Source organism: Plectropomus leopardus, chromosome 19 (assembly GCF_026936395.1).
Source record: "Plectropomus leopardus strain MGB_pleo_1.0 chromosome 19, ASM2693639v1, whole genome shotgun sequence".
NCBI lineage: Eukaryota > Metazoa > Chordata > Actinopteri > Perciformes > Serranidae > Plectropomus > Plectropomus leopardus.
In genome coordinates, this window is record NC_142194.1 from 8,788,592 (window position 1) to 8,801,923 (window position 13,332).

At 37.2% G+C, this 13,332-nt stretch overlaps 1 protein-coding gene across 1 annotated transcript in view; it reads left to right on the forward strand.

The window, feature by feature from the left end:
- LOC121966723 (neurotrypsin-like) overlaps positions 1 to 13,332 on the forward strand; it is an 84,034-nt gene that overhangs the window by 37,310 nt on the left and 33,392 nt on the right. Inside the window, exons 9-13 of the mRNA XM_088069779.1 lie at positions 86 to 264; positions 631 to 772; positions 1,569 to 1,789; positions 3,298 to 3,439; positions 3,538 to 3,816. Coding sequence (XP_087925905.1) covers positions 86 to 264; positions 631 to 772; positions 1,569 to 1,789; positions 3,298 to 3,439; positions 3,538 to 3,816 — 963 coding nt within the window. The remainder of the gene's footprint in view (positions 1 to 85; positions 265 to 630; positions 773 to 1,568; positions 1,790 to 3,297; positions 3,440 to 3,537; positions 3,817 to 13,332) is intronic.

A 13,332-nucleotide genomic window follows, 5' to 3' on the forward strand; every position in this document is an offset into this window, starting at 1 on the left:
TCTCCATCTGGCAGTTTGTCCATGTTTTGTTTTTTTTTTCAAAATACACACAATTTTGAGAAAATTCTGTATGTGTGTGTTACAGTGGCGTGGCGAAGGCCTGGTCGTGGGCTCACTTCGGTCAGGGTTCAGGCCCGATCCTGCTCGATGCTGTGAAGTGCACGGGAAACGAGCTCTTCTTGGAGCAGTGTCCCCATGGCGACTGGGAGCAGCACAACTGTGACCACATGGAGGATGCTGGGGTCTCCTGCAGCCCTTATACAGGTACATCTACAGTGCACACACACGGGGCACTGTACACACTGATGGGCTTCAAGCGGCTATTTATAGCCCCTAAACATCAATAAATCATTACTGCATGAAGCGGCAGCATCCTCTCTGTGACATGCAGAAACAGGATTTACGGGAGCTGAGCGCTAACAAAACTATTGGCCTGAAAACAGCTACAATACATCAAACTAATATAAGATTAATAATTGATCTGAAAATGATACATTAACATTAGCATCTATAAAAAAATAATTTTGCCTAATGACGATTGCATAAACGATTTTTGGAGTCAAGTCAAGTGTATGTGCCTTTAATCACATTTGCAGGCTTAATAAAGGCCTCAATATGAAACTGTTTCAGACGGTGTGGTGCGTCTGGTTGGAGGAGACAGTCCCTGGGAGGGTCGGGTTGAAGTTTTCCACAACGGCGACTGGGGGACGGTGTGTGACGACCACTGGACCCAGCATCATGCAGAGGTGGTGTGCAGACAGCTGGGCTACAGGTATGGAAACAGCCTTGAGAGATGTGAGTGTCCTCTAATCGTCTTCCATATGTAGAGCTGCACTGATTAATCAATTAACCTGTTAATCAATCAAAAGAAAAATTATTGTCAGCTTCTTTGATATGTAGTTAATCATTTCAGTCATTTTTTTAAGCAAAAATTTCAAACATTTGATGGTTCCAGCTTGGTTAATGTGAAAATTTGCTGGTTTTTTATGTTTATTGTAGTATATTATTAATCTGGACTGTTGGTGGGACGAAAGTCAAAATTTTAAAATTTTATAGAATGGACAATTTGTCTTTAAAATAATCTGAAAATTAATCAATAATGACAATACCTGGTAGTTGTTAGTCGCTTTGTTTTTCTTCCTCTTTCTTTCAGTTGTTTATGTAGTTTGTTAGTTATTTGCTTTGCTAACTTTTGTGAGGAAAAAGGTGAGTAAATAAAAAATATAATTTTTATATTATTGGTAAAATTCTTTTTCTTCAACTGAATGCTTTTCTTGTTCTCGGTCTTCGTATTTATTATTATTATTTCTAACTGTATTTGATATTTGTTAATCATTAATTTGTAATTCAAGAAGAGGCCAGAAATCAAGTACTTGATGTGATGAATTTTATCTGATGAAAGTTAACAGATGTTTTGACCAAATTAAGTAACTGACTGAAATTTTTTTCATTTGTTCTTTTGAGTATTTGCGTAACACAATCTTCAGTTTCTAAATTAGGGAAAACTAAAAATCCTTTAGTTCATAACTGAAGTGCAAACACAGTAAAGACCTCTTCTCCATCTTCAGGGGTCACGCTGAGGTCGTCTCAGATGGGACATTCGGTGAGGGCGTCGGTCTGATCCTCCTGGACGACGTCCACTGTGAGGGATCAGAGACCTCCCTGCTGGACTGTCCACATGGGATCTGGGGCAGGACTGACTGCTCCCACAGCGAGGATGTTGGCGTTCGCTGCAGGAGCCGATCCAGCCCAGAAACCAATGAAGTGCCCGTTATCGCACCGTCCACAGGTGAGAGGAGGGTGAGCGAGGCCTGCATGCCTGCTGATTTGAAATGTGGTCCTCCGCAGGCTAACTCACCTTTTTCAGTGCTGAAACCCGCCACATATTTAGACCTATAGATCACAAGCCCTTTCCCTAATCTTAAGAGACGTTTTTGTAAAAATAAGTGTGAATTCAAGCTATAAGGTTCAACAGAGTGAAAGACTTTTTGTCTAACGATGACATAATTTACAATTTTCAGCATTTCTTTAGAATCCATATTATAGAAGAGTCGAGAGTTGAATAAATTTACAGTTTTGTGTTTTAAAAGAAGACTCAAGACACAATTGGATCTATGTTTCTTTTTTAAATCCATTTATTTATATTTTATGAATGAACAAAATATAAATATAAAATATATTAAATGTGTCATGGTTGTGAAGATTTTGGGTTAAGGCTTTTATTTGTGATTTCTCATGGTAGGAATCGAATAATAATAATTCTAATAATGATAATAATAATAATATACATTTTATTTATGGAACCCTTTTCATAGTGTTCAAAGACACTTAACATAAGTTACAAAACAATCATAAAATAGAACACAATAAAATATTCACAACATTATTCACATATTGAAAGCAGTTTAGTGGTGCCCAAATCCACCTAAATGTTGCCCTAATAACAACACTAATATTGTGTTTATTGCTTTTAATTTTTTTATGTATTTTTTTGTTATTTTATATCTGTTTTTCCCCAAAATCTGTGCACATAGTTGCACAGTCTTTTATTCAAAGTCTGTAAAACACTTTGAAACTGTCTTTATGTAAATATGAGTGTGCCTTGCCTTTTAGTGCTACAATTAGGGAAACTAGCCCCGGCTTTGATTATACATTTAAAGCACGCCAGACTGTTCTGTAACGTTTTGTGTGAGTTTTTGATGATTAGAAAGCAATTGCAGAAAGAACAAAGGAAGAAATAAACCTGCGAACAGAAAGAGCTCATTGCACTGCACTGCAGAAGTTTGGTGTCTGTGCAGCTGCAATTAATTCTGTTCGAAAAGGGCAAGCTGTCCTGGCAGAGTGCTGGTGAAACGCCAGACTGCAAGCTGTTTACTTTATTAAACTCTTGCAGGAACTGCATCAGAACCCGTCTAAGACAATATTTTATCATATCTATAATGAACACAAGACGCAGAAAACGTTCCCCTCCATCTAATCTATTTATCTGTAAATACATCTGTCTCCTTTTGTGGGGCTGCATCATTACCTCTGTGTGAAACACCCGCGTTTTTTTCTCTGTTTAAAGAGTTTAAATGCCACATGTTGACAGCAGAGAGAATAAAGAGGTGTTTACTGCACCTCCTGTAGACACACACTCCATTAGAATAAGAATAGAGCCTGAATAAAGAGACACCAGGCCGAGGATGACATTTCACACTGTCAGTGGACATATAACTCGCTCTCACTGAGTGCGGACTGGAGTATGTAGGTGCACTGACATGAATATGAATGAGAGTTGTGTTTTCTCTCTGTCAGGTCCCCTGGTGCGTCTTGTGGGTGGCAGCAGCAGAAAGGAGGGTCGAGTCGAGGTGTATCTCCATGGTGACTGGGGAAGTATTTGTGATTCGGGCTGGAACGACCTGAATGCAGCCGTGGTGTGCAGACAGCTTGGACACAGGTAACTATTTATATGCATGAAAGAAAAAAAGAAAGAAAGAGAGAGTAACTTTTTTCAATTTTCAATGCACCGAAACTCAAATTTTTCCTCCCCCACAGCGGTGGAGCGGTAGCAGCCGGAGGGTTCGGTCAGGGAAAAGGGCCCATCCACCTGGACCAGGTGAGGTGCACAGGAAAAGAGGAGTTCCTCGGAGAGTGTCCCTCTCTCGGCCAGAGCATACAAGGCTGTAGACGCCGGGTGGATGCAGGGGTGAGATGTGACGTCACACCGAAGAAGTCAGAGATACAGGCCAAACCTCAAGAGCTGAGCTGCGGGCTGAGAAAGCTGGTGGAGGAAGAGAGCAAGAGGAGAACGCAAGGGGAGGAAAACATGCTCAGGTAGGAATAAAGCCCCAGTACAAGCTACAAGTCTATAAGACACAGGTTTCTGGTGTTCAGGTGTTTTCAGGTGTTTTTGGGACAGGTCATTTTTGACAGTTTTGCCATACTATAGCCTTGCTTTTCGGTCATTTTTTCAACATTCTATATATTAGTGTTTTGCGCCATTTTTGCAACATTCTATCCCATGGCGTGTCTTAGCAGGCTATTTTATGCAAATGTCGTGTGTTTTCAGGTCTTTTTACCTTCCTATAGCCTTGTCTTTTCGGCCGTTTTTTTCAGTATGCTAAATCATGGTGTTTTGGATTTTTTTTGTATAATATTCTATGCTATGGCATGTTTCAGGTAGCTGTTTTATGATGTTATGCTGTTTAGATGTGTTTTCAGCTGTTTTTGGGACATGTCCATTTTGACATTTTTTCCATACTATAGCCTTGCCTTTTCGATCATTTTTTCAACGTTCTATATCTTGATGTTTTGAGCCATTTTTGCAACTTTAAATGCTATGGCGTGTCTCAGCAGGCTGTTTTGTGCTGTTTAGATGTGTTTTCAGCTGTTTTTGGGACGTGTCCATTTTGACATTTTTCCATACTATAGCCTTGCCTTTTTGGTCATTTTTTCAGCGTTCTATATCTTGGTGTTTTGGGCCATTTTTGCAACTTTAAATGCTATGGCGTGTCTCAACACGCTGTAAGATGATGTTTAGATGTGTTTTCAGCTGTTTTTGGGACATGTCCATTTTGACATTTTTTCCATACTATAGCCTTGCCTTTTTGGTCATTTTTTCAACGTTCTATATTTTGGTGTTTTAGTATTTTGAACAACTTTAAATGCTATGGCGTGTCTCAACACGCTTTTTTATGCTGTTTTGAGGTAGTTTCAGCTGTTTTTGGGACATGTCCATTTTGACATTTTTTCCATACTATAGCCTTGCCTTTTTGGTCATTTTTTCAACGTTCTATATCTTGGTGTTTTGGGCCATTTTTGCAACTTTAAATGCTATGGCGTGTCTCAACCCGCCTTTTTATGCTGTTTTGAGGTTCTTTCAGCTGTTTTTGGGACATGTCCATTTTGACATTTTTTCCATACTATAGCCTTGCCTTTTTGGTCATTTTTTAACATTCTATATCTTGGTGTTTTGGGCCATTTTTGCAACTTTAAATGCTATGGTGTGTCTCAACATGCTTTTTTATGCTGATTTAAAGTACTTTTAGCTGTTTTTGGGACGTGTCCATTTTGACATTTTTTCCATACTATAGCCTTGCCTTTTTGGTCATTTTTTCAACGTTCTATATCTTGGTGTTTTGGGCCATTTTTGCAACTTTAAATGCTATGGCGTGTCTCAACACGCTGTGAGATGATGTTTAGATGTGTTTTCAGCTGTTTTTGGGACATGTCCATTTTGACATTTTTTCCATACTATAGCCTTGCCTTTTTGGTCATTTTTTCAACGTTCTATATTTTGGTGTTTTAGTATTTTGAACAACTTTAAATGCTATGGCGTGTCTCAACACGCTTTTTTATGCTGTTTTGAGGTAGTTTCAGCTGTTTTTGGGACATGTCCATTTTGACATTTTTTCCATACTATAGCCTTGCCTTTTTGGTCATTTTTTCAACGTTCTATATCTTGGTGTTTTGGGCCATTTTTGCAACTTTAAATGCTATGGCGTGTCTCAACCCGCCTTTTTATGCTGTTTTGAGGTTCTTTCAGCTGTTTTTGGGACATGTCCATTTTGACATTTTTTCCATACTATAGCCTTGCCTTTTTGGTCATTTTTTAACATTCTATATCTTGGTGTTTTGGGCCATTTTTGCAACTTTAAATGCTATGGTGTGTCTCAACATGCTTTTTTATGCTGATTTAAAGTACTTTTAGCTGTTTTTGGGACGTGTCCATTTTGACATTTTTTCCATACTATAGCCTTGCCTTTTTGGTCATTTTTTCAACGTTCTATATCTTGGTGTTTTGGGCCATTTTTGCAACTTTAAATGCTATGGCGTGTCTCAACACGCTGTGAGATGATGTTTAGAAGTGTTTTCAGCTGTTTTTGGGACATGTCCATTTTGACATTTTTTCCATACTATAGCCTTGCCTTTTTGGTCATTTTTTCAACGTTCTATATCTTGGTGTTTTGGGCCATTTTTGCAACTTTAAATGCTATGGCCTGTCTAAACATGCTTTTTTATGCTGATTTAAAGTACTTTTAGCTGTTTTTGGGACGTGTCCATTTTGACATTTTTTCCATACTATAGCCTTGCCTTTTTGGTCATTTTTTCAACGTTCTATATCTTGATGTTTTGGGCCATTTTTACAACTTTAAATGCGATGGCGTGTCTCAACACGCTGTTTTATGCTGTTTACATGTGTTTTCAGCAGTTTTTGGGACATGTCCATTTTGACATTTTTTCCATACTATAGCCTTGCCTTTTCGGTCATTTTTCAACATTCTATATCTTGGTGTTTTGGGCCATTTTTGCAACTTTAAATGCTATGGCGTGTCTCAACACGCTGTGAGATGATGTTTAGATGTGTTTTCAGCTGTTTTTGGGACATGTCCATTTTGACATTTTTCCATACTATAGCCTTGCCTTTTTGGTCATTTTTTCAACGTTCTATATCTTGGTGTTTTAGTATTTTGAACAACTTTAAATGCTATGGCGTGTCTCAACACGCTTTTTTATGCTGTTTTGAGGTAGTTTCAGCTGTTTTTGGGACATGTCCATTTTGACATTTTTTCCATACTATAGCCTTGCCTTTTCGGTCATTTTTTCAACGTTCTATATCTTGGTGTTTTGGGCCATTTTTGAAACTTTAAATGCTATGGCGTGTCTCAACCCGCCTTTTTATGCTGTTTTGAGGTTCTTTCAGCTGTTTTTGGGACATGTCCATTTTGACATTTTTTCCATACTATAGCCTTGCCTTTTTGGTCATTTTTTCAACGTTCTATATCTTGGTGTTTTGGGCCATTTTTGCAACTTTAAATGCTATGGCGTGTCTCAACACGCTGTTTTATGCTGTTTTGAGGTACTTTCAGCACTTTTTGGGACATGTCCATTTTGACATTTTTTCCATACTATAGCCTTGCCTTTTTGGTCATTTTTTCAACGTTCTATATCTTGGTGTTTTGGGCCATTTTGCAACTTTAAATGCTATGGCCTGTCTCAACATGCTTTTTTATGCTGATTTAAAGTACTTTTCAGCTGTTTTTGGGACATGTCCATTTTGACATTTTTTCCATACTATAGCCTTGCCTTTTGGTCATTTTTTCAACGTTCTATATCTTGGTGTTTTAGTATTTTGAACAACTTTAAATGCTATGGCGTGTCTCAACACGCTGTAATATGCTGTTTAGATTTGTTTTCAGCTGTTTTTGGGACATGTCCATTTTGACATTTTTTCCATACTATAGCCTTGCCTTTTCGGTCATTTTTTAACATTTTATATCTTGGTGTTTTGGGCCATTTTTGCAACTTTAAATGCTATGGCGTGTCTCAACACGCTTTTAGATGATGTTTTGAGTAGTTTCAGCTGTTTTTGGGACATGTCCATTTTGACATTTTTTCCATACTATAGCCTTGCCTTTTTGGTCATTTTTTCGACGTTCTATATCTTGGTGTTTTGGGCCATTTTTGCAACTTTAAATGCTATGGCGTGTCTCAACACGCTTTTAGATGATGTTTTGAGTAGTTTCAGCTGTTTTTGGGACATGTCCATTTTGACATTTTTTCCATACTATAGCCTTGCCTTTTCGATCATTTTTTTTTTACCGCTCTATATCTTGGTGTTTTGGGCCATTTTTGCAACTTTAAATGCTATGGCATGTCTAAACACGCTTTTTTATGCTGATTTAAAGTACTTTTAGCTGTTTTTTGGACGTGTCCATTTTGACATTTTTTCTATACTATAGCCTTGCCTTTTTGGTCATTTTTTCAATATTCTATATTTTGGTGTTTTAGTATTTTGAACAACTTTAAATGCAATGGCGTGTCTCAACACACTGTTTTATGCTGATTTAAAGTACTTTTAGCTGTTTTTTGGACGTGTCCATTTTGACATTTTTTCTATACTATAGCCTTGCCTTTTCGATCATTTTTTCAACATTCTATATCTTGGTGTTTTGGGCCATTTTTGCAACTTTAAATGCTATGGCGTGTCTCAACACGCTGTTTTATGCTGTTTTGAGGTACTTTCAGCTGTTTTTGGGACATGTCCATTTTGACATTTTTTCCATACTTTTGCCTTGCCTTTTCGATCATTTTTTTTTTACCGTTCTATATCTTGGTGTTTTGGGCCATTTTTGCAGCTTTAAATGCAATGGCGTGTCTCAACAGGCTGTTTTATGCTGTTTTGAGGTACTTTCAGCTGTTTTTGGGACATGTCCATTTTGACATTTTTTCCATACTATAGCCTTGCCTTTTCGATCATTTTTTTTTACTGTTCTATATCTTGGTGTTTTGGGCCATTTTTGCAACTTTAAATGCTATGGTGTGTCTCAACATGCTTTTTTATGCTGATTTAAAGTACTTTTAGCTGTTTTTGGGACGTGTCCATTTTGACATTTTTTCCATACTATAGCCTTGCCTTTTCGATCATTTTTTCAACGTCCTATATCTTGGTGTTTTGGGCCATTTTTGCAACTTTAAATGCTATGGCGTGTCTCAACACGCTGTGAGATGATGTTTAGAAGTGTTTTCAGCTGTTTTTGGGACATGTCCATTTTGACATTTTTTCCATACTATAGCCTTGCCTTTTTGGTCATTTTTTCAACGTTCTATATCTTGGTGTTTTGGGCCATTTTTGCAACTTTAAATGCTATGGCCTGTCTAAACACGCTTTTTTATGCTGATTTAAAGTACTTTTAGCTGTTTTTGGGACGTGTCCATTTTGACATTTTTTCCATACTATAGCCTTGCCTTTTTGGTCATTTTTTCAGCGTTCTATATCTTGATGTTTTGGGCCATTTTTACAACTTTAAATGCTATGGCGTGTCTCAGCAGGCTGTTTTATGCTGTTTAGACTTGTTTTCAGCTGTTTTTGGGACATGTCCATTTTGACATTTTTTCCATACTATAGCCTTGCCTTTTTGGTCATTTTTTCAACGTTCTATATCTTGGTGTTTTTGGGCCATTTTGCAACTTTAAATGCTATGGCGTGTCTCAACACGCTGTGAGATGATGTTTAGATGTGTTTTCAGCTGTTTTTGGGACATGTCCATTTTGACATTTTTCCATACTATAGCCTTGCCTTTTGGTCATTTTTTTTACCGTTCTATATCTTGGTGTTTTAGTATTTCGCAACTTTAAATGCTATGGCGTGTCTCAACACGCTTTTAGATGATGTTTTGAGGTAGTTTCAGCTGTTTTTGGGACATGTCCATTTTGACATTTTTTCCATACTATAGCCTTGCCTTTTCGGTCATTTTTTAACATTCTATATCTTGGTGTTTTGGGCCATTTTTGCAACTTTAAATGCTATGGCGTGTCTCAACACGCTGTTTTATGCTGTTTTGAGGTACTTTCAGCTGTTTTTGGGACATGTCCATTTTGACATTTTTTCCATACTATAGCCTTGCCTTTTTGGTCATTTTTTCAACGTTCTATATCTTGGTGTTTTGGGCCATTTTTGCAACTTTAAATGCTATGGCGTGTCTCAACACGCTGTTTTATGCTGTTTTGAGGTACTTTCAGCACTTTTTGGGACATGTCCATTTTGACATTTTTTCCATACTATAGCCTTGCCTTTTTGGTCATTTTTCAGCGTTCTATATCTTGGTGTTTTGGGCCATTTTGCAACTTTAAATGCTATGGCCTGTCTAAACATGCTTTTTATGCTGATTTAAAGTACTTTTAGCTGTTTTTGGGACGTGTCCATTTTGACATTTTTTCCATACTATAGCCTTGCCTTTTGGTCATTTTTCAACGTTCTATATCTTGGTGTTTTGGGTATTTTGAACAACTTTAAATGCTATGGCATGTCTCAGCAGGCTGTTTTGTGCTGTTTAGATGTGTTTTCAGCTGTTTTTGGGACATGTCCATTTTGACATTTTTTCCATACTATAGCCTTGCCTTTTCGGTCATTTTTTAACATTCTATATCTTGGTGTTTTGGGCCATTTTTGCAACTTTAAATGCTATGGCGTGTCTCAACACGCTGTTTTATGCTGTTTTGAGGTACTTTCAGCTGTTTTTGGGACATGTCCATTTTGACATTTTTTCCATACTATAGCCTTGCCTTTTCGGTCATTTTTTAACATTCTATATCTTGGTGTTTTGGGCCATTTTTGCAACTTTAAATGCTATGGCGTGTCTCAACACGCTGTTTTATGCTGTTTTGAGGTACTTTCAGCACTTTTTGGGACATGTCCATTTTGACATTTTTTCCATACTATAGCCTTGCCTTTTCGGTCATTTTTTAACATTCTATATCTTGGTGTTTTGGGCCATTTTTGCAACTTAAATGCTATGGCGTGTCTCAACACGCTTTTTAATGCTGATTTAAAGTACTTTTAGCTGTTTTTTGGACGTGTCCATTTTTCCATTTTTCCATACTATAGCCTTGCCTTTTTGGTCATTTTTTCAATATTCTATATTTTGGTGTTTTAGTATTTTGAACAACTTTAAATGCAATGGCGTGTCTCAACACACTGTTTTATGCTGATTTAAAGTACTTTTAGCTGTTTTTTGGACGTGTCCATTTTGACATTTTTTCTATACTATAGCCTTGCCTTTTCGATCATTTTTTCAACATTCTATATCTTGGTGTTTTGGGCCATTTTTGCAACTTTAAATGCTATGGCGTGTCTCAACACGCTGTTTTATGCTGTTTTGAGGTACTTTCAGCTGTTTTTGGGACATGTCCATTTTGACATTTTTTCCATACTATAGCCTTGCCTTTTCGGTCATTTTTTCAACGTCCTATATCTTGGTGTTTTGGGCCATTTTTGCAACTTTAAATGCTATGGTGTGTCTCAACATGCTTTTTTATGCTGATTTAAAGTACTTTTAGCTGTTTTTGGGACGTGTCCATTTTGACATTTTTTCCATACTATAGCCTTGCCTTTTCGGTCATTTTTTCAACGTTCTATATCTTGATGTTTTGGGCCATTTTTACAACTTTAAATGCGATGGTGTGTCTCAACGCGCTGTGAGATGATGTTTAGAAGTGTTTTCAGCTGTTTTTGGGACATGTCCATTTTGACATTTTTTCCATACTATAGCCTTGCCTTTTCGGTCATTTTTTCAACATTCTATATCTTGGTGTTTTGGGCCATTTTTGCAACTTTAAATGCTATGGCGTGTCTCAACAGGCTGTTTTATGCTGTTTTGAGGTACTTTCAGCTGTTTTTGGGACATGTCCATTTTGACATTTTTTCCATACTATAGCCTTGCCTTTTCGGTCATTTTTTCAACGTTCTATATCTTCATGTTTTGGGCCATTTTTACAACTTTAAATGCTATGGCGTGTCTCAACACGCTGTTTTATGATGTTTAGAAGTGTTTTCAGCTGTTTTTGGGACATGTCCATTTTGACATTTTTTCCATACTATAGCCTTGCCTTTTTGGTCATTTTTTCAATGTTCTATATTTTGGTGTTTTGGGCCATTTTGAACAACTTTAAATGCTATGGCGTGTCTCAACACGCTGTTTTATGCTGTTTTGAGGTACTTTCAGCTGTTTTTGGGACATGTCCATTTTGACATTTTTTCCATACTATAGCCTTGCCTTTTCGGTCATTTTTTCAACATTCTATATCTTGGTGTTTTGGGCCATTTTTGCAACTTTAAATGCTATGGTGTGTCTCAACATGCTCTTTTATGCTGATTTAAAGTATTTTTAGCTGTTTTTGGGACGTGTCCATTTTGACATTTTTCCATACTATAGCCTTGCCTTTTTGGTCATTTTTTCAACGTTCTATATCTTGGTGTTTTGGGCCATTTTTGCAACTTTAAATGCTATGGCGTGTCTTAACACGCTGTTTTATGCTGTTTTGAGGTGCTTTCAGCTGTTTTTGGGACATGTCCATTTTGACATTTTTTCCATACTATAGCCTTGCCTTTTCGGTCATTTTTTCAACGTCCTATATCTTGGTGTTTTGGGCCATTTTTGCAACTTTAAATGCTATGGCGTGTCTCAACATGCTGTTTTATGCTGTTTTGAGGTACTTTCAGCAGTTTTTGGGACATGTCCATTTTGACATTTTTCCATACTATAGCCTTGCCTTTTTGGTCATTTTTTAACGTTCTATATCTTGATGTTTTGGGCCTTTTTTACAACTTTAAATGCTATGGTGTGTCTCAACATGCTTTTTTTATGCTGATTTAAAGTACTTTTAGCTGTTTTTGGGACGTGTCCATTTTGACATTTTTCCATACTATAGCCTTGCGTTTTTGGTCACTTTTTCAACGTTCTATATCTTGGTGTTTTGGGCCATTTTTGCAACTTTAAATGCTATGGTGTGTCTCAACAGGCTGTGAGATGATGTTTAGAAGTGTTTTCAGCTGTTTTTGGGACATGTCCATTTTGACATTTTTTCCATACTATAGCCTTGCCTTTTCGGTCATTTTTTCAACGTTCTATATCTTGATGTTTTGGGCCATTTTTACAACTTTAAATGCGATGGTGTGTCTCAACACGCTGTTTTATGCTGTTTACATGTGTTTTCAGCAGTTTTTGGGACATGTCCATTTTGACATTTTTTCCATACTATAGCCTTGCCTTTTTGGTCATTTTTTCAACGTTCTATATCTTGGTGTTTTGGGCCATTTTTGCAACTTTAAATGCTATGGCGTGTCTCAACACGCTGTTTTATGCTGTTTTGAGGTACTTTCAGCTGTTTTTGGGACATGTCCATTTTGACATTTTTTCCATACTATAGCCTTGCCTTTTCGGTCATTTTTTAACATTCTATATCTTGGTGTTTTGGGCCATTTTTGCAACTTTAAATGCTATGGTGTGTCTCAACATGCTTTTTTATGCAGATTTAAAGTACTTTTAGCTGTTTTTGGGACGTGTCCATTTTGACATTTTTCCATACTATAGCCTTGCCTTTTTGGTCATTTTTTCAGCGTTCTATATCTTGGTGTTTTGGGCCATTTTTGCAACTTTAAATGCTATGGCGTGTCTCAACACGCTGTTTTATGCTGTTTTGAGGTACTTTCAGCTGTTTTTGGGACATGTCCATTTTGACATTTTTTCCATACTATAGCCTTGCCTTTTCGGTCATTTTTTCAACGTTCTATATCTTGATGTTTTGGGCTATTTTTACAACTTTAAATGCTATGGTGTGTCTCAACATGCTTTTCTATGCTGATTTAAAGTATTTTTAGCTGTTTTTGGGACATGTCCATTTTGACATTTTTTCCATACTATAGCCTTGCCTTTTTGGTCATTTTTTCAACGTTCTATATCTTGGTGTTTTGGGCCATTTTTGCAACTTTAAATGCTATGGTGTGTCTCAACAGGCTGTGAGATGATGTTTAGAAGTGTTTTCAGCTGTTTTTGGGACATGTCCATTTTG